Source organism: Centroberyx affinis, unplaced genomic scaffold (assembly GCF_046629955.1).
Source record: "Centroberyx affinis isolate AG114_WGS23_722 - 3 ecotype Tasmania unplaced genomic scaffold, CSIRO-AGI_Caff_v1 ptg000736l_1, whole genome shotgun sequence".
In the NCBI taxonomy this organism is placed as follows: Eukaryota; Metazoa; Chordata; class Actinopteri; order Beryciformes; family Berycidae; genus Centroberyx; species Centroberyx affinis.
In genome coordinates this window covers 53,258-80,553 of record NW_027279350.1, presented here as the reverse complement: position 1 = coordinate 80,553, position 27,296 = coordinate 53,258, and the positions used below count along the sequence as shown (strand labels likewise).

The window sequence follows — 27,296 nt, the reverse complement described above, 5'->3', positions numbered from 1 at the left end:
GCACTGTAGATATTGTTATTGTTGCTTGTGTGTGCGTGTGTGCAGGGTTATGTTTGTGTGCGTGGGTAAGTGTGGGAATTGGTGATTTTAGGCGATTTTTCATCTGGTTTGAGATATTTGGTATGAGATGACTTCAAAGGGGAGCAGCAATAGACAAGAAATGGGCTCGTAACCAGGGTTTGAATCCCTGGATCAGCTGGGAAAATGTGTGGAGGGAAAGTGAATGAGTAACACTCTCCCCTCCCTCAGTATCTACTGTTGACGTACTCTTGGGCAAGGCATGTAACCCCAAACTGCGCCAGTAGAGCTGAGCTAAAAGGCTGAGGTTGTACCGAGCAGCTCCCTGGTGTGACTGTGTGGAACTGTATGAATATGAAGCAGAGTTTTCCTCGGAAAAGAGCAAGCGGGCACAGTTGATCTCCCTGTATAAATAACGGTTGAAATGAAACTTTCAAAAAAAAAAAAAAAAAAAATTCAAAGTCAAAAGTCAAGTCCATCCCTCACTACTACTCCTTCTCTGCCATCCTCTCTCTCCCTCCCCCGCCCTCCTCCCCTCTCTCTCTCTCTCCCAGGGGGACGGAGGAGGTTTTCCAGGCCCTGGAGGACAACCAGGTGACCCTGTCCACCATGAAGGCGTCCCGGTTCGTCAAGGCCTTCGAGCGGGACGTGGACCGCTGGGAGCGCTGCCTCTCCCTGGTGCTGGAGGTCATCGAGATGATCCTCACCGTGCAGCGCCAGTGGATGTACCTGGAGGTACGCTAGACACACTCACACACTCTGACACAGGACATGTACACATACACTGTAGGGATAATATCACACAAATAAGGGTTTTCAATGTCAACGAGCGACATGTGCAGGCAGTGCATTGTGTAAATGGTACATGGGAGGCAGGCATATAGGATAAATGGCTCCTATTGTCAAACATTAAACAGGTTCCAGACATTCGTAGCAATGACAGATTCCGCAAAGAGGAATGCAGGAGTTGTGTGACAATTTGCAGTAAAAACATTCATTCAAAAGTTAAATTTTCATAGTTATACTGCATTCACTTCCTTTTATTCAGTAGATACCGCTCAGTAAACCGCAAATATGATTTGTCGACAATGATTTTCTCAACTGCTGTGATGTGCACTGCGATGAAGTCTGACGGCGCTCACGTATAGAAAAGCGTCTCACCCCAGACTGACTGACCTGAATTTACCTCTTGGTAACCATGGTGCCGGGGCGGACATACTGCTCCATGATATGATATCTCATATTGAAACACAGTGCATTTTTATTCCATTACACAGACCTTGCATATTGTTAGGGGTCAGTGAAGTAATCCATAACAAAACGTTGCTACACCCAACATTGATTTGCACATATTACAAACAAACAGACTTTGAGTTAATCCCCCAAACATGCTGTGAGCCCTCTATAATCTGCCCAGCGGTCTCCTAAACCACATTTGCTCACTTTAGCTCTGATGATTATGTATAAACAGGACGACGGTCTGAAGTGTTTTAGCAACATTCTTGTGTGTGCTTGTTTTGTGAAAGCCACCTGGAGCAGGTTAAGGATGGAACTCAGGTTGCCTGGCCTTATCTCTGTGTTAGCCATCTGGTTTTGTTTCTCTCTCCCTTCTCTTCCTGTCTATCCTTTCACCTCTCTCCTCATCCTTTCATAACTCCATCTCTTCTTCTTTCTGCCTCTCTGTCTCCATCTATTGACCCTCATTCTACTTCCCTCCCTGGCCCTCTCTCTCTCTCTCTCCATGTCTTTCTCCATCTGCCTCTCTTCTTCATCCCTACAGAACATATTCCAGGGAAAGGACATCAGGGAGCGGCTGCCTCGCGAGTCCCAAGAGTTCGATGACATCAACTCCAGTTGGAAAACCATCATGGAACGACTCCACAAGGATAACAACGCCCTGCGGGGGACACACCACCCCGGTATGACAACACATCTGTCATGTTACTGTGAACAATATATTGTTACCAATAGTGTCTTGCAGGTCCTTAAATCAAATTACCTAAACTCAAGCCCTACAAAGGTCAATTAGCATTTTAAGGCTTAAATGCAGGTTTAAATGTCTTAAAACGTTTTAAGTGTCTTGTTGCACTGTTGCACTTTCTGTTGAGAGCCTCAGCCTAGTCATGCAGACTTAATATACTGTGTATTGTGAATGGTCTACAGCTGTTTTCATTTTCACATTTATTTCAGTTGTGAAATTGGTTTTATATTTCATCCTAACCCTGGATAGAGTGGGACTCTGTGTCTCTGGTGTTGACAACCTATGTTGCTAACGATACAGCATTCATTCTCAGTTATTTTTAAGGATGTTGGATATAAGAAACTTCTCTTGTTTAAAAGTTTTTCAGGATTTGAATTTTTGAGGAAAGTTCATGCGCCTCGCCCCTCTGTCTCCCAGGCCTGCTGGGGAAGCTGGCGGAGATGAGCGGCAAGCTGGAGGAGATCCAGAAGGCCCTGGACATGTACCTGGAGACCAAGAGGCAGATCTTCCCCCGGTTCTACTTCCTGTCCAACGACGACCTGCTGGAGATCCTGGGACAGTCGCGCAACCCCAACGCCATGCAGCCCCACCTCAAGAAGTGCTTCGACAACATCAAGAGCCTGCGCATCGGAAAGGCAGGGACACACACACACACACACACACACACACACACACACACACACACAGCAGCGAGCATATAGGTCCTTATCTAAAGTCTTTACATTTTGGTGATGCATACATACAGTACACAACAGTAGACAGCTGTTATTTTTCTTAAACCGAGTGAAAAACTTTACCACTGGGCTGAGATAATTTCACTTGTTTCCAATACAGTTTCATTTGTTTCAGCAATTTTCTATAAACAAGTGCCAATATCTTCGGACAAGGCAGAATAAGGCAGATTACTCCACTAGTATCAAGAAAATGAAAGTTGTTGAAACAAATTGTTTTGCCTTGGAAACAAGTGAAATTATCTCACCCCATTGGCAAATTCTTTCACTTGATTTAAGACACATTTTCATACTCAATCCTAGACTAAATGACTTGTTAAGAAGATGGCTATTTCTTGTGCTGTACAAAATTCTTATATGGCAGGATTTATGTGGTTCTGCGTCTGAAGGCTTCATTTATTGAGCGTGTGTGAGTAGGACTGCTGATCTAGCCCCGTTTCAGCATTTTACATTATGATGAATCAGATTTTCAGGATGAACTGGCCTGTGATACCAGATCAGCAGGAGGACTTAGACGCATGCGTACATACTGTTCACCTCATGGCTGCTATTTTTTAAGCATTTATGAAGTATCTCAGAATAGGACAGCTGATCCACTAGCACAGGGTCATCCAAAGTAAGGCACCTAGGCCATATTTGGCCACAAAAAATATTTTGTCTCCACCAAGCATTCCAGAAAGTAATGAAATACAGAGTGACAGTTTAATCATCTCTAAAGACCCCATGAAATAGCACCTAAAAGTAAAAGTCATCTAAAAAGTAAAAGTAATGGGAGTTCATTTCATGGGGACTTTAAAGAGTGATGTTGAAATAATTTGCCTATTACTTCTCACATTTCTAAATAGTCAATGTCCAATGGTGTATTTATAACCAGCTATGTTGCCTTTTGGGTCTTGGCCCTTCATGTGAAAAACTTTGGGCGCTCCTCCACCTCAGTTTCACTTTTTCAATTCATAACGGATCAGACGGTGACGGGACTGGACCAGAGAGTCGAGATCAGCAGCGCTACCTCTCTGAGAAGCCTGACACAAATAGGCCAATGCACAAAGATGCCAATGAACACACGCACACACACACACACACACACACACACACAGCTCATGAAGGTGCAGACAGGAGAGAGCTGCCACTCTGTGTGTCTTCTGCAGGTGGGGATCAGAGGCCAGTCAGAGGCCAGCGGGATGTTCTCTGCTGACGGGGAGTTTATCGAATTCACCCAGCCAGTGCTACTGGACAAACCTGTGGAGGTACAGTGAGGATGATGATGATGATGATGATGTGTTGGTGGGGATGATGAAAACTGCTGGAGAGATGCACAACATCTCCTTCTATGTGCGTCTAGGCCTGGCTGTGTGACATTGAGAGGACCATGCGCGGCACGCTGAAGGACTGTCTCAAGAACTGCCGTTTAGCTCTGAAGAAGATGACAGAGCAGAGAGACAAATGGGTCAGAGATTGGCCAGGACAGGTACATTCGTCTTTGCCTTTCTTCTGTTTGATCTCTCACTCTGCCTTCGCTTTTCCACCCGTCTGACACGCTGACAATACTGACTGACAGCGGCATGCTCTTTTCTTACTGTCTCTTAAGGTCATCATAAATGGGCTACATTTTAAACCAGCGCAAATGGAGACTTTTACAGATTTTCAGACCAATTTTATGACTAATTTGATGTCCAGTATTTTTTGCCATTGTACTTTTTCTCCCCATATAGCATGCTGTGCTATCCACAGTCGTTCTGTCCAATTTACAAATCCTCAGTAAATCATCCCTGCTGGAGGGCAATATTGCCCTTCTCTATTGCCTCGGATTGTTGATTTTTCATCACCTTTAGTCTCAGTGTGCTTTATAATAAATTAAAAATTGCAATTTTTAGAATAACCAGCATACTTGCAGTTATAGTCAATCCGTCTCGCTTGGATTGTGAATGTGATAACTCACTTGAAGGTGCACAAGCTCTGCTTTCCTTAACTTCAAATGTACAGTACATTCTGGCATTTGTGGAAAGTCATTAGATAATGACATTTGAAATCGACAGTTATCAAATGTCAAAACAAAAAACCTCAAAACAGAGTAGTGTGATTCGTTCTTTGACCTGAAGGACAGAGTTTTTGGCTTGAATGTGTATTCTCTCTATTTTAGATGCTGATCACAGCCAGTCAGATCCAGTGGACCACTGATGTCACTAAATCTCTCATCACCGGCAAGGAGAGAGCTGACAAGTCTGCCCTCAAGTCCATGAAGAAGAAACAGGTTCAAATGAATGTTAAATTTGCAACTTGTGTGAAAATATAACATTATACTCAGTTTTTTGAGTGAACTTGCTGCAGCAATCAGTAACTTTATCCATCCAATCCGTCTCCATCAAAAGTCAGGCTGCTGTTTTACCAGCATGCCACCACATTCCATACAGGCTCTTGCCTGTTGATTCCACAAATCCAATATTAATCTTCTGATGAATGAACAGATTTAATGGGAAGTTTCAAGATTTTTTGAAGGTTATCTCATTGATCTGATAAATTGACTGCAGGCTCCTGCAAGTAAGTGGGAAATGAAACTATTTCACTTAAAATCCTCCTATTGAAAGTGACATATTACACATTTCCTATTATTGCTACATCTTATGGAACTCCCTGCATGAGATATTGAAAGAGATTACAAAGGCTAAAAGGGAAACCGGCACAACATTCTCTGAGGAAAAAAACCACACCAAACTCCTGAACTTTCTGTATAACTCTCTGTGTCCCTCAGGTGTCCATGCTCCGGCGCTACTCCGAGGCCATCCGTGGCAACCTGTCCAAAATCCTGCGCCTGAAGATTGTAGCGCTGGTTACCGTGGAGGTTCATGCCCGGGATGTCATCGATAAGCTGGCCAAGGCTGGATGCAGTGACGTCAATGCCTTCGACTGGCTCTGCCAGCTGCGCCTATACTGGGAGAAGGTATGCGCAGAGGGAGGAAAGGAAGAAACAGAGGAAAGAAAGATGGAATGGATGGGAATGGGGAGGATGGAAGAGGAAGAGGGAAGGGAAGCTGGGAAATGGTAGGGAGAGGAGGAGAGGAAGGACAGGGGAATGCTTCAGTCAGGACTGTCAGTGGAGGGAAAGATAGACTCATTTTCACCAGGCCCACATGGTGGTTTCGGCTCTCAATTGATTTACGTCCTCTGCCTCTTAGCACCTCGACTGACCTGCAATAAAAATTGAAAAATTGAAGCACCTGCTCCTCCACTGCTCACCAGCTGCCCTTCCCTAGTCATCCTGACCCACATCTGTGAGCAAGTCAACATACTGTATGCTCTTTTGTGAATACTTTTCACCAAATCAAACGGTACCATGAGTGTATACATTGTATGGGTGGCCCCTACCTTTAACTTTGCCACTGTTGCCATGCTTGCCATGCTCTACCCATTGAGCTACACAGGAAATATTACATTCACTCCCACCCGAATCTGCATTGCCTACGATTAGCTCTCTGATGTTAGGTAAAGCTCAAACAGTAGTCGGTCTGCTATTCCAACTCTACCTGTGCCTTTTGATTGTGAGCGCCGTGTGAAGTTCCCTCTGAAATTCTCTCCCTTGCATCCCCATTCAGTTACCTTTTATCAAGTGAATTAAAACATACTGTACATTCACCAAATGTTCTTTGTTCTAATGATGTTGTAAACACACTTTGAAGTCATAGCTATGGATATTAGGTGTGTGTGTGTGTGCGTGTGTGTGTGTGTGTGTAGAAGGAGCCTGGCCTACATTTAAAAGACTTAAACTGCAGGTATGCACAATTAGCTGAAACCTTAAGAAAATTGTTTCAAATCTGTGAATATGCTCAGGCCATTAATACGTATGCTTCCTTTTGTTTCTTTCTTTTGAGTGTAGCGTATTCATTCATTTCCTAAGAGGCAGCCAATGGCACTATTGTACCTAAGCTGAAGGTATATCTGACGTTAGAGCAGGTATTAAAAGAGCTAAACAAAATGGTTTATTTAATGGTTTAATGGACTAGCGGCTCTGTTCTGTTACATACGACAACTTTTATCCAGCCACAACTTCATCAAGATTTTGATTGTGGCTGTTCTTGTAATTCAGTTTGACCCCTTTTTGCAGAAAGTGGTTGTTGCTTTTCATTTTGTGATTTGTACAATTGAATGAGGGCTGTAAAAGATCGCATTGCGGAGGAAATAGATCTTAAAACTTTTCCTTGATACTCTTTCTGCCCCTGCTACTCAAACAAAATGTAAGTTTAAAAGTTGAAAGCAATGGTGTGATGGAACAAGTGGGTGCAGATGAATAGCTTCTGCCCTTTCAATAGTTTGTGGCAGTGAAAGAAATGCATGAAAAGAAGACTGGAGCACGCTCACGCTCTCTCTGCTTCATATTTTTTCACCATAGAATCACCCTTTCTCACTCACCTCAACCACTTATTGCTTCGCTGGCCTGTCAAAGGCCAGCAAGAGACGAGTTTTGGAGTTGGAAAGAGACCAAAAAAAAAAAAAAAAAACACCCACTCACCTTATCCATTCCCTTTTCCGTCTTCTCCCAACAGGACGTGGATGACTGCATAATCCGACAGACCACCACACACTTTAAGTACGGCTACGAGTACCTGGGAAACTCTGGACGGCTCGTCATTACCCCGCTCACTGACAGGTCCCAATCACTCACTCAGTCAATCAATGCACCAGCCAACCAGCGCACAAACATATCAATCAGTTTGTCACATATCAGTCAATGAATTAACCCTCTAAATCAAAATCAGTGTTTGGATTGTGCCAATCCAGTTTGTCTAAGCCATTTTGTAAATCAGACATAGAGATAGTATCAGGTAGCAGCATCACATTTTTGTCATAACAGAGTCCCTGTATCAGTGTTGAGTATCAGACACTCTAATGACACTCCCATTCTGGAGATCCAGGACAGATTTGCGCTGTGATTAGCATCATGCATAATTACTAAATTCCATTAGAGCAGACAGAAGCTAGCATTAGCATTGTCAGTATAATCACTAGCTAACACCTCGGCTGTGTAGACACACATTGTCAAAAAGGATTACAGCTATTATTGGGTAAATTAGTTGTTGCACTGGGTAAATTAGTAATTGCGATACAGGCCTATGCAATATTACTTCACACCGGAGACCACCTCATGCACATTGTTCTTTAAAAACCTAGCAAGGACAACATAATAAAGCTAACAGGCTTTTTTCCATCTTGGTCCTAATGTGATGCTCATAACTGTTGGTATCATGTGTCAAAGATTCTGGTCAAATTTTTGTGCCTATGATAAAAATAGCTCTCTATATGATTCCCTCCCTCTCTCTTTTAATATAATTTCTGTTTCTTTGCTCACTATCTGCAGTGTAAATCTTTTCTTTGTTTTTGCGTTTTTTGGCTGTATTAGAGGTTTTGAAAGTGGAGAGACGGGTAGAGAGAGGGGGGGGTGACACATGACAAAAATCCTGGGCTGGATTCAAACCCAAGACGCCTTTACACAGTATGCACCTTAGACCACTGAGCCACCAGGACGGCCCGTGAATGTCAGTGTTTGCCTCTGTCCAGGTGCTACATGACCCTGACCACGGCGCTCCACCTGCATCGGGGGGGCTCTCCCAAAGGCCCGGCCGGCACTGGGAAGACGGAGACGGTCAAGGACCTGGGCAAGGCTCTGGGCATGTACGTCATTGTAGTCAACTGCTCTGAAGGACTAGACTACAAATCCATGGGACGCATGTACTCCGGTCTGGCACAGGTAGGAAGGAGGAGGAGGAGGATGATGGAGACGGCAATCAAAATTATGTTAATGCTAATGATATTAACCTGAAAGAAAAGAGCTTTACTGCTCATAACCTTGTGCGAGGATATATTGATTCAGTATGCCCTTCAATATGTCTGGATACACAATTATGCTGTGTGTGTGTGTGTGTGTGTGTGTGTGTGAGAGAGTTGACCATGTGTACGTTCCACCATGGGCAGTTTTGCCTGTGTTGGTGCGCTCATGTGTATGTTAATAAAAGATAAGCCAAAGTAAGCCAAAATGGTTTATTATGCAGCTAGGGGCTAATTAGACTGCATAAAACAACTTTTTTATTTCTAAGATTACATCCAGAATTTGTGTCCAGACACAAATTCATTACGATTTTTCCCTGTGGCTCTCTGCGTAATTAAATGATCATTTTGGATGTCTGTGTGTCCACACCCCCCACCCCCCCACAGACGGGAGCGTGGGGCTGCTTCGACGAGTTCAACCGCATCAACATCGAGGTGTTGTCGGTGGTGGCTCAGCAGATCCTCTCCATCCTGTCCGCCCTGTCCGCCGGACTCACCAAGTTCCACTTCGACGGGCAGGAGATACGCCTGGTCTGGTCCTGTGGCATCTTCATCACCATGAACCCCGGTGGGTCAACACACACATGCACACAGCCGCAAATGCACACACACACACACACACACACACTTGTTCCAAAACAGAGTACAGGCTGGAAAGTGAGTTTTAAGACAGCAATCTCACATGAAATATGGCAAAATAACGAGTGCTCTCGTTTGTTTACGGCAATTATACTAATGTCTCAAAAATGTATGTGGTGATGATACGCTGATGCTACAGCACCTTTAAATCTAACCCTGCCCCTAAACCTTAATCTTAAAAATAACCCTGCTCTTAATGATGTCTAGGAAGTAGCCCTCGCCGGTGATTAATTCTCTGGATTTTCTATTATTTTTGGGAACACTCAGACCCCAAAAGATAGCAGAAACATAACACTTTCTCCCCTGATATCTGCAGCCTCCTCGCTTTTAGCCTTGTATGGGGTTTTTGCAGCGGTTTGTGATTGTAACGGCTTCTCTCAAACTCCATTTGTGATTCTCCCCAGGCTACGCCGGTCGCACTGAGCTGCCAGACAACCTCAAGTCCATGTTCAGACCTATCTCCATGGTGGTGCCCGACTCCACTCTCATCGCCGAGATCACACTGTTTGGAGAGGGCTTCAGCAACTGCAAGGTAGCACCAGACGAGGAGGTTTTACACTGCGAGTAAACAACACTGGAAGAAAATGAATAAAATGAAGCCTATAGACTGAATAACTGTATCATTTTTAGAGCAACTTTTCCAAATCTCGCTACATAGGTAAAGAAAATAGATGTAGGATGTTCCCATTACAAATTAATTGAATAAATGATTCATCCGCAGGTATGTTAGCTGCTCAAAAAAAAGCATAAAAATGGAATATGCACTTGAAGTCTTGATAGTTACTGCTTCCTAAAGCTGGTTGTTGTTCCATTCCAAGCTGTTGGACAAACACGATTGTGGTGCTATGTTGGTTCTGTGCAACAAAGCCCCGAGTCGGTTTGTCATTCATTCTGTTGGAACAATGCTGGGAGGGAGAGTTTGAACAGCAGCGATATGGACTAGTACAGCCAGGGTCGGTCCACTGGTTGCAGGCCAGCGGCACAGAGTTATCATTTATTCAGAGACACACTGAGATTGCATTACTGTATGTAGCTATGAGGGAACCTCACTTCAGCTGTGTCTCTCTCACTTCTCAGTAACAAGGCCTAGCCTGTATAGTGGATGTATCCGTTTAATGAATTCCGTCTGGGTGATATTTTTACCCCATACACAGTTCTGAATGTGCGCTGATTTCTAAAGGATATCTTGTTGAATTATCACAGCCTTAATGAAACATCCCCGCTCCTTTTATGTGAAGAGCTCAGGCAATCAGCAGATGAGATTGAGTTCTTCCACACTGATAGAGATGCAATATCATCAAATCAATCTGATGGATTCAATTAAAAAATACCCCCGCTTGCCTTTTCATGTCAAACTTACAGACTTTTTTTTTTTTATAGATTTTTTAACAGGGTTTTTAACTGACAAATTCCTGTACACTCATTGTACTTGGCGATTAAAATGATTCTGGTTGGGAAATGGGAGTGCGTTAGTCGGAGTGTTTGGAGCCTCAGCTGAACCCAGATCAGTGGTGAGTGTTGATCCATCTGTCTCCCCACTGGCTAGCTCCTGTAAGCAGCACGCACTGGTCTGGGATCAGTGTCAGCGTGGGGTTTGGTGCAGGGCCAGGGCGCGATAGGATTAGTGTGAGTGTGCATGTTTGTATGTATGTGTGTGTGTGTGTGATGATTACTACAGGCACATGGTTCCCTGGGACCAGAGCCGGAGCAGGATTACCGCTGACTCACCGGGGAGCTATTGCCGCTTCATTCCACTGTGTCTATGTGCACGCGCGCACGTGTGTGTGTGTGTGTGTATGTGTGTGTGTGAGTATGTGTGTGTGTGAGTATGTGTGTGTGAGAGCCAGGAGAGAGATAGTTTGTATCAGTGTGCAGGCTATATTTGCCTGATACAGAGTGACGAGGAGAGATGATGGCAGTGTGTGTGTGCTTACTAGGCTGCATTTGTGTTTAACAAGATCCTAATTTTATCCTGCGCCAGAACACAAACACCTATGATACTCCCTGGAGACTTCAACCATGCCCAATACTGTCGCCCACACACACACTGCCATCATACACACAAACATACACAGACCATATTTTCCCTCAAAAATTCTCAAATAACCAACACTAACTTTTGCAAAACTTCTCCAACAGTTTCCCTCAAGGATGCCACACACACACACGCACGCACATTCACACGCGCGCACACACACACACACACACACAGAGCCGAATGCTAGCATGGCGCCAGCCGTGCCATGCTGGCTCCTGTTGGGAACAGTAATTATCTGCCAGATAGAGAATCAGGAGTGTTAACCAAGCAGCAGTGCAAACAACAGCAGATTAAGACTGAAACAACCCCACCCTGGCATGGACAGAGGGAACGGAGGGATAGACGGAGGGAGAGAACGACAGAAGACACGGATGGTGTTCGCGCACACATTATTTTGCCGCCCAGTATCCGATGTCAGCTGAACCCCGGTGGTGTAGTCTATGCTTACCCTGCTTTGGAAGCTTTTTAGCGCTGCACATGCTCCACAAATGCAGACACACAGACATGCACGCACAAACATTTTCTATCATGCGCACACACACACGCTCTTGTATTTCTGCTCTTATGAGGACCTTCTATTGGCTTCATTCATTGCCTGACCCTAACCTTAACCTAATCCTCTAATCTCTAATCTTAACCCTAACCCAACTCCTCACCCTAAACTAACCCCTTAAAGAAGTGAGAACTACAAAATCACTTAATTTCACACAAATGCCCTCACTCCAAAGGTCTAGAACTCAAACTGGTTCTCATAGGGATAGATGTACAAGCGCGCGCACACACACACACACACACACACACACACACACTCTCACACACAAATGCACTCATGCAAACACTTGACATACACATCCACCTTGCCCAGGCGCAAAGCCAAGGATATAGTCCCTGTTGGCTCGGTGCCATTAGGAGCAGAAATAACCCACCTAGCGCAGCAGGAGACTTTCGCCTGGGCGTTGGCCTACTTTGGCCCTGCTTTGGCCTGGTTTGGGAGCACTCTGACTACTCTTTGAGCTGGAACAGGCAGGAGGGGGATTTGCCTCCCGCAAGCCCATCGTCTGCTCTGCCTAGCATGACAGCCGCGCTCTGTGTGTGTGCGTGTGTGTGTGTATTGCATGTCTGTGTGCATGAGTGTGTCTCACTGAGCCGCATGGAAGAGGTTTTGATGAGAACAAACTGACATGGTAGCCCAGGAGTCCTGCATACTGACACATACAAAGCGTGCCCGTGCACACACTGACGCGCACACACACACACACACACACACACACACACATACACACACACACACACACTGTATGTTAGTGAGATAACTCTTCTAAGAGTCACCTTCTCATAAACCTTTCTCCACTTTTCTCTTCTTTTCCTTTCTGTTTCATTCTCTCACACACACATACACAATTTATTGTTGTGTTAATCAGTAACGTACTTCCCATCATTCCTTGAAAAACAAATCTTGAAAAAACTGGTTTTCAATTAAGTGAAATATAGAAAGAAAGGCAGCAGTGGGGCAGTAGTGCAACTAAAGGTGATGTTATACTCCCTGATTCCTGATTGCCTTTTAAAACATTTCCTTTCACTCACACACAAATCTCTCGTACTCTCTCTCTCTCAATTTCTCCCTTTCCCTCTCTCTCTCTCACACACACACACACACACACACATACACACACACCCACAGATGGCGCGGTGCAGCAGTGGCCCCAGGTCTGCTTGTGGCAGTGGGGGGGCCTCAGAGAGCACAGATCCCCCCTGCTGAGGCAGAAGGCTGAAGAGGTGGAGGCAGTAGGGGCACGGAGGTATGGAGGGGTAAAGGGCAGGCGGAGGGGTGACCTTGTGACGACAGGGGGCAAAATAGGCACACAGACGCACACACACATACTGCACTAGTTTCAGCAAAAGAATGCATTTCATTCTGTATAGAGCTGTGTTTAGTAGCTTTTATAACTAATTAATTTCTTCCGATTCAAGAACTGTTTACATGAATGTAATGAATAATGAATGTAGTGATCTGATTACATTTTTTACGCGTTTACATGCACCAAACCATGTAATCAGAATAAAACTTTTTTTTTTTTCACTTGTGAAGTTGAACAATCCTGCGTTCTAGCATAGCAAGTTCAGGATGTGCTGTGCAAAATATTTTCATTTCTGCTGTTCGTCCGAATTAAGCACCGGTCTCAGCAGAATCTACTCCTGCAATCATTAACTGGGAGAAGGCGAGTGCGAGAGGAGCTTTACTGCAATGGCAACTTATCAAGAACTGGAAGTTTGTTGCCCTGACCTCCATCGCCCCAGACCAGGAGTCAGTGGATCAAAGTCTGCAGCACAGACTGGTCTGACTAAATCGTGCTCACAGAGCTTGCAGATCTGAAATGGAAAGATTTCCAAATGACACAATAGTTGTTTATGAATTTGTGTATGTTAATGAAGGGGCAGTAGAGGAACATGTGCAGAAAGAATATAATATATAGAAAGTAGTCGGTTGAAGAATTAATATGGCTGTTAGCTGCTAATATTCTCCTATTGAATGGACTATCAAAGGTTTATACCATCCCTTGCAAACTAAACAATTTATTCGGAATATATGAGGTATTTTTATTCTAATTGGGCTATTATTCCTAATATGTATGGAATAATAGGCTCCATGTAAACCCAGGTGATTACACACATTCAAGTATGTGCAACATTGCATACTAACTAGAGCATGCACATATACACATGCACACATACAACCTGCCATGAAAAGGGATCACACAGCCGCAGCTGAGTGGCTGTCCACACAGCGTGTTAACCTGGTCTCCCTGCAGCACCCACACGCCACAGACAGACACATGTAACACACGCTTCACATGGCCACCTCGCATTATTCTCTCTCTGCTGCAATGCAAGCTAGCCGGTATGGTTGAGTGGATGCATGACTCGAGACCTGTCTTTTAAAGTCCACAGAGACGGGAAACGGGAATTGATGGATTTATGTTTCATGACATGGTTTACTGGCGCTCTGCCCTTCTCAGTCACCCTAGCCTCCACTGCTCATCTCTGGTTCATGCTGCAAATTTTAATCCTATTTATCCAAGGCTGACAACCTTGTGTAACTCGCCCTTCTCCTTCTCCTCTTCCTCTTTGTCTCTCTTGTTCTCTCTTCCTGTCTTTCTCTGCGTCTCCCTGTCACTCTCTGTATGTGTCCCCGTGTCCTGCTGTCTCCCCCCTTCCCTTCATCCTTCCCTCACTCTCCGCCTCATCCCTCTGTCTGCTCCCTAGCTCCTGGCTAAGAAGGTGTTCACGCTGTACTCCCTGGCGGTGCAGCAGCTGTCTAAACAGGACCACTACGATTTCGGCCTGCGCGCCCTCACCTCCCTGCTCCGCTACGCCGGCAAGAAGCGGCGCTCCTGCCCCAACGTGGCCGACGATGAGGTAGGTTTTCTATCTCTCTCTCTCTCTCTTTTTCTCTGTTTATGTATACGTGACGGGGTGTTAAGGACTTACTAAGGGCACATAACCTTTATGACCAAACATATGGCTAATGGGTGCCATTCACAAACCCCGAGAGAGAAATTCACTTAGAAACATTGTGCAAGGAAAATAGACCAAACTTTGAATAGGCTTGGGCAAGTCTTGGCTCCCAGGCCCACGTTTTCTAAAGCATCTCAGGACTGAAGTTGTCTTTGTTCCATTGCAGGCTTTCTGTACCAGTTTAAGTTAGAAAAGAGAGACCACTTACTGTAAGAGACCGGTAATTTGTCATGACTCTGCTGTATGTGTCAGCTGTGAGGTGTAAATCAATCTGAAACTCAAATCAATTTGCAGCAAACCGACCCTGCCATCAGATTTGTACTGCTGGATAAACCCACCTTTTATTTGTTTTTTTTTGTATTATTAATATTTATTCAAATTCATAGCATATATTATAGTGTAGTTGCATTGAGGGAATAATATGACACACAGGTTCTGTCCTGGGCCCAGTCCAGGATCAGTTCTAGTAGGCGTTGGAGCTGAAGAATGGCCCTCATTTGGATATTTCGATTATGATGTATGGACAATTGTGCTCTAATTACAGTTATATTACTTTTTTATTTGCAGCGGGCCTAGGCAACACAGCCACATGATGAATTTTCTTTGTATTTACATTTTTCTAGCTGTGCGGGGGCACCACAGCTAAATTAATGTAAAGGAAACACTGTAATAAGTAATTTCAGACATTCAGCCACTTTCATAAAAGAGATTAGTAGTGGGTCTTGGTGACTCAGTGATTCTGGCCTGGGACCTTCCTGTCTCACTCTACTATCAAACAAAAAAACGAAAATGCCAAAACAAAAACAAAACAAAACACTCTATACTTACATTCATAAATTGCATGGTTCATAGAAAGATTGATTGGTTTATTGATCACTAACTGGTGTCCATAGTCCACGTTTTATTTTGGCTCTGCCTACACGATCCCAGTCATTCACATAGTGTGCTTCTGCTCCACAGACAGAGGTCCCACTGGCAATTGGCAGCAGTAGAATGCGGAATGCGTCTCAGCTCACCCCCTGCCTGACCTCATATTCTCATCTTTTTACCAGTCAAACTCCCCGCTACAGGACTACAGTCCCCCTCTCTGCTTCTACATGTCCTCCAGGCTCTGTGGAGAGAGAGAGTGTCCCGCCTACACACACACACACACACACGCGCGCTTGCTCACTCACGCGCACGCACTGTATGCACACGCGCGCACACATTCAGAGAGTTGATGAGACAGTGACTGTAGATGAAGGCTTGACACCAGGAAAATGTGTGTCTAACGCCCCACAGGGGATCCGGCTGTGATCAAAAATGTATCAAAGAGGGGATAAAACTTGAAACGGCAAACTTGAAAAGAGCTCATCATTTTGTACCTGATCGCGAGCTCCTTTCTTGAGGTTTTTTTGGGGGTATGTAAGCCAATCGTTTGTGGGCAGACACAGGTTGTCGCATTTGTCAAATTTCACCCCGAAAGCGTCGCCATTGTTTAAAAGCTTTATTTGCAAGCGTTTTTCCGAGCGACATTAGTCATGCGCGCCGCTGTCAACTTCCTCTCTCTGGGGTTGCCCTGAAGGCTCAGTTGTCTAGGACGAGCTTGCATGGGAATAGCAGGCAGTTGCTGCGACTGCATGGGTCGGAATGCTAACCCGGGCTGTGCTGTCATCTCTCTCTCAGTGCCTTGTCCATCTACTCTGCCAAATGCAAATTTAGGTGAACTGGCACCTTTAAATTTAGCCGCACTAGCCGCTCTCCTTCCCTTACTGATGAACCGAGCTGTGGCCGGACAACAGGTCAAGTGAAATCATGAGCCAGGGAGTGACTGTATGATCTTTTCCCTCATCTTTGCCCTCAGATCCTGCTCATGTCTATGAAGGACATGAACATTGCTAAGCTGTCCTCCGTTGACCTGCCGCTGTTCAATGGGATCATCCAGGACCTGTTCCCCGGTGTGGAGACCCCCACCATCGACTATGGCAAGGTACTACAACAGTGTACTAGAGCTGTCAGCCGGGGTATTACTTACCCCGTCCACTTGGCCCTATCGCTCATTTCTACCTGAGGGTAAAATCACAATCCATAACACTCCACTCTTCACCAAGCGCTGTAAATGCACCAGAACTTGTCTTGTGTTGAGACGCATAAAATGCTTCAGTACAGAACAGTACATGCTGACACACGTGGGTCCAGGACAACAGGACCTCCCGTACAGAGCAAAGGGACACCGTGGGCAGCAAATCACACCCATCACCCCATGCACCGGCCAGCGTCCATGTACATTTAGTATTACGGCAGCTGATCTAGGTCAGCAACCTAACATTGTGGATCAGCATTCCTGTGGAGAAACACAGTCTCCAGTTTGTTCTGTTTGCTCTGACTGTTTTTTTTTGACAGCAAAATACCTAGAAGGTGATTTCCTCGGCTGAACTGCGTTTTATTTGGCCTCTGCCCACTCAGCTGGGGGAGACCTGCCCCTAGGGGTGGTCCTGAGAGCTGTCAGCTCCTCTTAATATTCATTGTAGCACTAAAATATACATAAACACCTCTTACCAATGCTGACACTTCGGAATGCTCAATCGAGTTAGACAGCACTTAGACGCCACCGCCGCCTCTGCCTGTCTGTGCTGTCTGTCTGTCGTTTATCCCCGTCTGTCTGCCTGTCTGTACGCCTGTCTGTCTCTCTCTGTTTAGCTTCGCTGCGGAGGAGTGTGTGTGTGTGTGCGTGTCCGCGAGCGCGTGCGCGAGTGTGTGTTTATAAACATTACTGATAAACAGATAGATGAATAAATAGCTTTGCGCCACCACATGCAGAGCGCGCATACACACACACACACACCCTCACACACACACACACACACACACACACACACACACACAGGCTGAATTATTTATGCAGCTGTGATACTGCATTTTCATCTCTGCTCCATTCCTCGTCTCTCCGTACTGTGAAAAGCAGATGGCACATTTTGAGGTGGCAGTCATGTGTGCAGAAGGAGAGAGAGAGATAGAGATGGATAGATGGATGGAGTAGTCACTCAGTCCACAACCTTTTCTTTTTTTTTCATTCTCACCCAATTTACTGCCCCAGCGCTTTCTCGCTCCCTCCCTGGGTACATCAGAGCGCTGGTGTGTGTGTGTGTGTGTGTGTACCCACTCATTGGAGTGTGTGGTAGTGCATACAGGTGTTTGTGTGCGTCCATGTCTGTATGCGTTACACTCATATGTATCTATATGTATTTGTATGTGTGCACTTAGAGTGTTTGGTAGCACTTACAAGTGAGTGTGTGTGTGCCTATACATGTTTATGCATATTCATGTTTATGCATATGCATCAACGTGTATTTGTGTGTGTGTGTATGTATGCACTCATTTGAGTGTGTAGAGGCACATATGATTGTGTTTGTGTGGGCTTTTGTGTCGAATGCGTTGTATGCATGTGTGTCTTTGTGTGTGTGTCTGTACTTGTTGAAGTGTGTGTTGGCACGTACAAGTGTGCTTATGTGTGCGTTTGTGTATACTTGAGTATACTTGTGCTTATACAGTACATGTTCTTATGCATCTGTGTGTGTGTCTCTGTGTGTGTGTGTGTGTGTGTGTTGCACGCGTGTGTGTTGTGTGCACACGTGCTCGTGCATCCTGGCCCAGACAAAGGCCCAGCCAGAGTCCATTGGCTGGGCGGGAGTGCGTGCGGCGTAGTAATGAGAGCGTCATTAGTTTGGCTGGGAGGCTCCTCCACCATTAGCTAATGGATTCTCAGCCATCTGCTCTGACAGGCTCCACTGCTTACTCATTTCCACCTCCACCAGAATGGGCTGCTAGAGACATCTTCGCTCTCTCAGCGTGGAGGCGTGGGGAGTGGCTCAACCCTTCCAGCTGTGTGGTTCAACTCCTCCTGTCTGTTTGTCTGGCTCGCTGTCAGTCAGCCGCCTGTCTGCCTCTGCGCTCCGTTACGCACCTCAGTCAGCATCTGTATCCCTTTTTTCTTTCACACAGGCTGCATCAGTTTTTGTTTTACTCTCTCTCTCCCTCCCTCTCTCTCTCTCTCAACCCCCCCCCCCCCCCCCCCCCCCCTTATATGCCTTTGGTTTGCTTGTATGCAGCCTCCTCACTCAGCTTATGGAGAATCTCACCACCTGTTTGTATCTGTCTGTCTTGTGTGTCTGTCCAGGATAGAGAGACCACTGATGAAGAGGCAACTAATCTATTTATATTTCTAGTGGGCCTAACTGATATATTAGTCTGTTGTTGGTCGATGTTGGCCTTTACTAAGATATACTGTATCAATATCAGCATTTGTTTCACCAGTGACGCATCGAAAAGGTCACCAGAAAAAATCTGATTACTGCACAGTGAATTATGTTTATTCTTAAAGACAGAGCAACAGTAATTGCTCCTCCTCAAAGCTCTCTCAACTGAATTCCGCTGCAAGAAACCCATGTAAAATGTCAGAAAATGTGAAAACATAAATCACTACTTTCAAGGTCATGTGGGGAAATCTAGATAATGAATATGGCTGAACACAGGATGCACATTGGTAAGGAAGTGCATAATAACTAACATACTGAAGTGTTCTTAATCAGTGCACTCAAATTCAAAACAAAGGTTAGCAAACATTGATTGTCTCCAATTTCCCACCTCATGGTTAAACACAGTGATAAGTTACTAATTTTGTTAGGACACTGATGCAAAACCACCACTATAATGTGTATTTTCCAAAACTTCAGAAGCCACAAGTGGCGGCTAGATAATCACCAACCAAATGCCTCCTACGGCAGAGACATCTGCCAAGGGGGAAAAAGACAAAAGTTCCTTGGAAACAGACAACGTGTGACCCATCCTGTCAGCTTCTCAAGGAGCTGACCTCTTTCTTAAACTCCGGGCTGGAAGCAGAAATGGGTTGTGGGCCTATCGCCGGCGGGTCTCCACAGGACACAAGCCGTAATAGATTTTAAAGAGACTGGCTCCCGGGGCGAGAAAATAAACTTGCCACCTGGGACCCTGTTGGAAAAGGCATATGAAAACCTGGTCTATTTACCTGCTACGTGTGCCACTTCCACTGCTCTACCTCTTCTCCTCACTCACTGTCTCTCTCGCTCTGATTTCATCCTACTGTCAAGCGACCTTTAAAGAATAAAAATAAAAACATCTGTTAGAAAAATGTTTAGCTAATTCACTAGTATTGAGCAAGTTGTTATTGTTCTTTTGTGTCGGCTAATGTTGACCATATTTCATTTTACAGACAGCATTACAGGATGCCCAAAAGCCACTTTTGAACTGAACTTGTGCCAAGGCGTCATAATTTTTTATTTGACAAATACATTTCCATCTCAATTTATCACAGAACTTTTCCGCTTCAAGTGAGCGTAAAAGACTTTTCAGCAATACTGAGGAAATGTATCAAGTTTTGCCGTTTCCATTCAGCTTTTTTAATTTGATGCACCATTTGCAAAAAAGCTAATCTGCGGTTTCTCTCATTGTGCTCAAGCTGAGGGAGGCCATAGAGACGGAGCTCCGTCAGAGCGGCCGGCAGGTGACTCCCTTCACAGTGACCAAGGTCATCCAGCTGTATGAGACCAAGAACTCCCGGCACTCCTCCATGCTGGTGGGCAAGACGGGCAGCGGCAAGACGGTCACCTGGAAGACCCTGCAGAGCGCCCTCACCGCCCTGCACCGCAAGGCCGAGCCCGGCTTCCAGCTGGTCCGGGTGAGTCTGGAGGGATGGACAGCTTGGGATACACAGTGTCATTCATTTGGCAGCTAAGACGGCTAATAGTGCTGCTTTAATCACAGAGGGATATCTTTCAGGGTTCCCATTGGTCATTTCTAAATTCTCCATTCTCCCTAAATGGGTTACAGGATTATGAAATGTACAAATGTATGTTCCAAGCAGTTTCACACATTCATTGCATTAGATGGTGGTTTTCAGCTGTGTTAGCTTCTCCACAGCAAGCTCAACTCTAGTGGAAACCAGACTGATTAGCCCTTTATAACTTTCCTTAGCTGTTGGAAGAATGAATTGAAGTGCTCCGAATGTTATGGAAGGTCATTAAAAAGTCAGATTTTCACATCAGGGCCACAGTGGGACCCACAATCAAGAAACAACTCATGATCGTTTTTTCTCTTTATTGCCTTTTGCTGGAGGCGCTACCCATCGACATTGCCCAAAAAAAAATTACCTACTGTTAAACCATCCTAATGTCTCTCTTTCTCTCGTTCCCATTTCATTCTGCCTGCCTCTGCGTTTCCACCCAGAGCCAAACACAGACAAGAGTTTGGCCATTGAGGTTTTCAGTGGCAGCCATTTTCGCTCCACTATCCAGCCCCACGGCCGTTGCTAAGTAACTGGTGGTTCCACGGCAGCAGATTTTTAAAAAACATGTTTGGCATCTCTCCGTGGTGACAGGTGTGGCGGTCATGGTTACATATTTTCAGCCAACACTTCTCAGTTCTAAAGAGGGGACAGCAGTTTGGCTCTCGCAGTACAGCACAGCCGAACTCTGAATGGGAATCACTTTGTTTTATTTGTACTCAAAATGTAAATGGAGAGGAATTCATCTTTGGCAGCAATCAGCGGAGAGACACGTTGTCAACTTCCAGATTTTCATACATACTGAAACACATGCTACAAGAACAACAGCATGTCACATGCAGTGCAGAGGGACAGCGGCAGACGTAATAGACAATGCGCTCACACACATTCAGTATTAACATGCAGCCGTTCGTGAGTTCGGCCATGGCTGTAGATTACAACTCTGCCTGTCATTGGCTCGGGGTAAGTGTCTGTCTGTTTGACTAATAGTCTCTATTTGTTTTTATCTGCCCGTATTCCCATCTTCCCCATGATCCTCTCTCTCTCTCTCTCTCTCTCCCCTCTTTCCCTCTCACGCTGTCCATCCATTTCTCATTTACTGTGAATATCACAACATCCGTCCCTGAGGGGCTCTTCCAAGAAATTACACATTATCACCCCTCGCTTTGACACAGACGTGTTGGAGCATTTATCACACCTATCAGGATGCGTCGTCAACATATGATCGCATCCGCGGTCCCTGGGGGCCTGTAGCTCATCCGACACACACACACACACACACACACACACACACACACTCACACACACATCATACACAGACTGCCAGATATCCAGATGTATCTGTCAACACTCTGATGCACACACACACACACACACTGCAGCCATAACAAATCCTCTTTCTCCCATGGTTTTCTCTTCCTACTGGTTTTGCCATAGGTCCCTTGGGCATAGTAGAACCCCATCCTGTTTAATTGAGTGTATCTCATCATCTGCAATGGGGCTTCCCCCCTCTAATCAGTTTTAAGAGCTCCTCCGCTTTCTACCACCCTATACGCTTCAAGGGAGTCAAACATTGTGTGTGTGTGTGTCTGTGTTTGTGCGAGTGTGTGTGTGTGTGTTAAACGGAGCGGACGGGCTAAGTGGAGAGGATTAAAGCACCAAAGCGAATCATCTCGTAGAAATGGAGAGAGAGAGAGAGAGAGAGTCCGAGGAAGAAAGAGGGAGTAAGAGGCAGACAGACAGACAGAGAGATGAGGAAGTGGCTCTATAATTTTTTTTCCTCCCGTCTTATTCACCGGGTATGAGCTCGGCAGTCGGGCTTTACTCTCTCTCTCTCTCTCTCTCTCTTTTGCTCCTTCTGTCCTCTCAGGATGTCTCTCTCCCTCTGTCGCTGCTCATTGGTATGGCAGCAGCATGTGTTGATCCAGCCTTTATCAGGACGCTTCGTCTCCTCGGGCCCGGAGACAATGGAGTCACACGCAGATGCACTTGACTGGACCGCAGTTCCGCCCCGCAATATTTAAAATGGGCTCCAGAGATGTACACACACACACACACACACAGGCACAGACGCACACACACACACACGCACACATAAGGTGCATAAACGTATTGAAACCCACCAACGCACAGAAACAAGTAGACCTAATTTGTTTGCAAAACTCTCTCTCTCTCTCTCTTTCTCTGTCTCTCGCTCTCTCTCACACACACTCACACACACACCTTGTTAACTGGCTGTTGACTGGGACACACAAACACACACACACACACGCCCGCACCCCGAGCGAAGAGACACCCTGGAACAGACAGGGAAGGCAGCGCTAGTTCAGAGACGGCGCTAATTGCCGCTGCTTACCGGTGCTTTCTAGTGACAATATGTTTGCGGCAGTGCGTCTAACTGAGCCATTCTGTTTGATGCTGCCCCAGTTGGTTGCTGGTATTCTGGAGCACACACACACACACACACACACACACACTTATACATACGCACACATGCATACACACACGCGCTATGGTTTAACTCTCCTCTCCGTCAATTTCATCCCTCCATGGTCACCCTCATCGTCTCCTCCTCCCCTTCCTCTGTTTCTTTCTCACGCTCTCTCTGTCTTTGTCGCGCTCTCTCTCCCTTTCTCTTTGTCACTCACGTGGAAACTCCAGATGTGGTTATAAATAGGGAATGGGGTGGTGTATATGTGTGTGTGTGTGTGTGGGCGGGGGGGGTTGGAGGGGCGGGGAGTGAGAGAAGGAAGGAGAGAGAAAAGGGCTGCGCTGTTTCCAAGTTTCCTTGTTTTAACGATGCTTCTTGAGCCTTGAATTAACCTCCTTTTAAAGTGTGTGTCTCTCTGCCTCTCTGCCTGTCTGTCAGTGTGTGTGTGTGTGTGTGTGTGCGTGTGTGTGTGTGTGTGTGTGTGGGAGTGTGTATACATCCAGTATACATGCAAGGCTAAGTGCTCGTCTCTGCAAGCAGGCAGCTCATGTCGTGTTTCACCTGTTTAACCTGCACCCCCGTCTTCCTCTCTTCCATCTTTGAGCCTTTTTCACTCGTCTTTACCCTCACTCTTTCTCAAGCCACACTCGAGAACATCACTGCATCACATATGCAAAGGGCTTGCAAGAGTGTGTGTGTGTGTGTGTGTGTGTGTTGTGCGTGCAGCTCCCTGCTGTAATTCTGTGTGCTTTCAGCTTGTTCTGAGTTCCCTCTGTGACTCAACCCCACATGTCTATTTGTGTCTTCTCTCTCTCTTTCTTTCTCTCTCTCTCTCTCACCTTCTCTCTCTCTCTCCCTCTCCCTCTCTCTCTCTCTCTCTCTCTCTCTCGCACTTACTAACTCTCTTGCTTTCTTTCATCCTCTCACAATTTCTCTCCCTCATTCTCTCTCTCCTCTCTCACTCTCCCGCTCCATTTCCCACTCACTTTCTCCCCTCTTTTCACATTTCATTTCAAATTTTCTCTCGCCCTCCTTCTCTCACTCTCCCTCCATCTTTTTTCACACTTTCACTCTCTCTCACTCTCACTCTCTCTCTCTCTCCCTCTCTCTCTCCCCTCCTTCCACGCCTGCCACCTCTCCTTTCATTTTCTGACTCAACACCTTGCTCTTTGCATATCTATTTCTGGTCTCTATCTTCCTCTCCCCATGCCAACATCACCTCCCCCTGGTTCTCATTATCTGTCTCTCTCTTCCTCTCTCCTGCCTCTGTCTCCGCTTAGATACCTTCTATTCCTGACCCTGTCCCACCCACACGTGCGCATGCACACGTGCACACACATACGCAGAGAGAACACACACACGCAGATGCACACCTACACACAGCGGCACCTAAAGCTGCCATGCATCCCCTGCTCTCAGCATGCGCTGTTTTAGAGGCATGGGAAGCTCAGACCAGTTATTTCTTTTAGTTCTGCGTTCTCTTGTTGCCTCTGGGAGCATGAGAAACTTCACCTACTTGTGAGAGGGGAAGTGCAATATCAACATAAGCCTTGTTAAAGATTGGCTTGCTTTCTCCTTTACCCCCATTTCTAGGATTTCACTAGGTAGAGGTGAAAACAGGGTATAGGCTTATGAAAGTATAACATTTTAATCAACACCACATATTAGATGAATACAGAAATTAAAGTGTCCTGCTCTTTTTGCACGCTTTGTCACACACATCACATCATCTATACAGGTATGATGTATGTCCCTGGTTGCAATATCTTCCCTAATAACACCGGATGCTTTGAAAAATGGGTAAATATCTTAGAAGAGCTATGACGAAATAACATCAAAACACACCTGCGGTGCCCATTTCAGCAAACAGAGTTGATGCAGCTTCCAAAAATAAGGCATCTGGAACAGCTAAACAGTTATCCCCAGTGTCTGGTACCATATCAGAGCCTGCCTTTGCCCCCACTTGAGGTTTTTCCTCCAAATGCGACCCAAATTCCCAACTGTTTGTCATTACTCAAACAGTCACAAGCCCACAAACTTGTCATCAACCTTACTTGCAAATTAGGACATTAATGGTAATTAACAGATCGCCTAACTGACTTTAGGATTGTTCCTGCAGTTTTGCTTCTGACTTGCATTTTCACAAGGATCAGAGTAGATGTTCCTCGAAAAGCTGCTGTTAAATTATAATACATTTTATTTTTTTGTCATTCAAACCTTGGTAGCTGCTAATCTCTGACAATGAAAGCAGTGTATCAGTTTTTCTAAACCTTTTCTCCCTCTCTGTGCGCCCTCCTTTCTGTTGGCACTCAACTACCATGCACTCACTTTTTTGTCACTTCACAAGTGTAAGATCCACACCCACCGCAACCTGCACACAAAGTAGAACAGATGTTCCTTGAAAAAGCGATATTATTATAGTACATTTTATTTTTTGTCATTCAAATCCTGGTAGCTGACAAACAAAGCGAATCATCGGCGATATGATCTGACAATAACAAGCATTTGTATCGGTTTTCCTTTAGCGTTCTCTCCCTCTCCGTGCGCCCTCCTTTCTTTTGGCACTTAGTTACCATGCACTCACTTTTTTTGTCACTTCACGAGTGCAACATCCACACCCACTGCAACCTGCATACAAAATAGAGCAGATGTTCCTCGCTTGAAAAATGAAAAAGCTACTGTTAAATTATAATACATTTGATTTTTTGTCATTCAAATCTCGGTAGCTGACAAACAAGCGAATCATCAGCGATGCGATCTGACAATAATAAGCATTTCTATCAATTTTTTCCACATCTTTTAACATTTTCTCCCTCTGTGTGTGTGCCCTCCTTTCTGCTGGCACTCATTTACCATGCACTCATTTTTTTTTTGTCTTCTTCTTCTCCTCCTCGCCCTGTGGGACAATAGGAATATCCTCTGAACCCCAAGGCGGTGAGTCTGGGAGAGCTGTACGGAGAGAACAACCTCTCCACCAACGAGTGGACCGACGGAGTGCTCTCTTCCCTCATGAGATCGGCCTGCGCAGGTACCGAACCCTCTGAACACACACCAGTCTCACTGAACACACACACTTGGGGATTGATCATTTTTCCAGTGACAACAATTTCTTAATCTTGTCTGAGAACGTTCCACCTCAAGACTCAGTGATTCACCCGCAAGTCTTTTAAAATTGTTCTCAAAGTCGCTGGAAAAGTGCCTGAAATCGTAGAACCATGGGCCAGGAAGCGGTGAAAAACAGTGTCGGAAGTAGTTCAAAAGTGTCTTCAGCAGGCGCCTTATTATGCTGAAGCACACTGGCTCGGCTTTCATCGCGCACACCGGCCCCAGCCTTTCTCTGTGTGATCAGTCGCTTCAGACAGCGCATCAAAAAGGCCCTTCTCAGACAAATTTGCTTTTTTTTTTCCACCGCGCACGCTGCCACTTTGGTGAAAGGCGGGGGAAAACCGAACCTCGCTGCGCTGTGAACTGGCCCGCGCTTCTCCGTCCCGCCTGAGGCTTTTGTCACAACATTAAACTGAACTAAACTGAATGAAGTTAAAAAAATCCTACATGCTGTAGGCAGACATGGAATTCCAGTTTGTTTTTGGAACTAGCCCCTGCAGTGCGTTTTTGGCCGCCACCATCATTATGCCCTCATTTAAATTCTACTACAAAATAACACTTTCCGCCTTAGTCCGGGCAGAGAAGTGGGCTAGTAGGTTAGTAACATTTCCTTCCAAGGCTTGTAGGCTGTGGGAGTGCGTAGGTGAAGGCACTGTAGAAATGGATCGATTTGAGCCAGCCCACCGTATTGTAGCTCTAATATGCTTCACTCCACTGTATAAATGTACCGTGCAACGCCCACATGCACGGTAGCGATGGGTCGATTCACAAATCAATTATTCATTTGAGCGATACTTTAAAGTGCACGAGTCAAATCTGACAGACCCTATTTGGAGTTTGTACAGCTGTAAGTTAGTCCAAATTCATGGCAGCAGACAGTCTAATACATTCATCATTATTTGAGACTGGACTTCAGCTAAATGTTACTTTAAACGGTAAAGAAAGGTAAGTCAGCCTAGGTTCAGACTATCAACTACTTTGACTTGTGTTATAAGGTTATTTGCAATTTAATTGTTTTAGACTAGGGTAGTTGCCTTTTTTTTTTTGTGATGGCATTGCTCCTCATGTTGTTGGGGAGGTGGTGGGCGGTCAAGTGAATCAAATAGACCGGTCCCGAATCTGTTGGACAGCTCGAAAGAATTTATTTATTTTTAGGCTTGCCAGTAGATCCCTATAGATCTGCTGAAGTGGTTTAGAGACTAGGATTCCTCCTCACCCACACA

General features: G+C 45.4%; 1 protein-coding gene across 1 annotated transcript in view; it reads left to right on the top strand.

Annotated features, from left to right (window-relative positions):
• Nucleotides 1–27,296, top strand: part of dnah2 (dynein, axonemal, heavy chain 2) — a gene marked incomplete at its 3' end in the record, with an annotated part of 154,027 nt that overhangs the window by 73,848 nt on the left and 52,883 nt on the right. Inside the window, exons 29-43 of the mRNA XM_071519785.1 lie at nucleotides 573–753; nucleotides 1,799–1,937; nucleotides 2,417–2,634; nucleotides 3,879–3,977; nucleotides 4,073–4,198; nucleotides 4,871–4,981; nucleotides 5,480–5,668; nucleotides 7,269–7,372; nucleotides 8,281–8,470; nucleotides 8,935–9,115; nucleotides 9,591–9,718; nucleotides 14,489–14,641; nucleotides 16,584–16,709; nucleotides 20,214–20,432; nucleotides 25,879–25,996. Coding sequence (XP_071375886.1) covers nucleotides 573–753; nucleotides 1,799–1,937; nucleotides 2,417–2,634; nucleotides 3,879–3,977; nucleotides 4,073–4,198; nucleotides 4,871–4,981; nucleotides 5,480–5,668; nucleotides 7,269–7,372; nucleotides 8,281–8,470; nucleotides 8,935–9,115; nucleotides 9,591–9,718; nucleotides 14,489–14,641; nucleotides 16,584–16,709; nucleotides 20,214–20,432; nucleotides 25,879–25,996 — 2,282 coding nt within the window. The remainder of the gene's footprint in view (nucleotides 1–572; nucleotides 754–1,798; nucleotides 1,938–2,416; nucleotides 2,635–3,878; nucleotides 3,978–4,072; nucleotides 4,199–4,870; nucleotides 4,982–5,479; nucleotides 5,669–7,268; nucleotides 7,373–8,280; nucleotides 8,471–8,934; nucleotides 9,116–9,590; nucleotides 9,719–14,488; nucleotides 14,642–16,583; nucleotides 16,710–20,213; nucleotides 20,433–25,878; nucleotides 25,997–27,296) is intronic.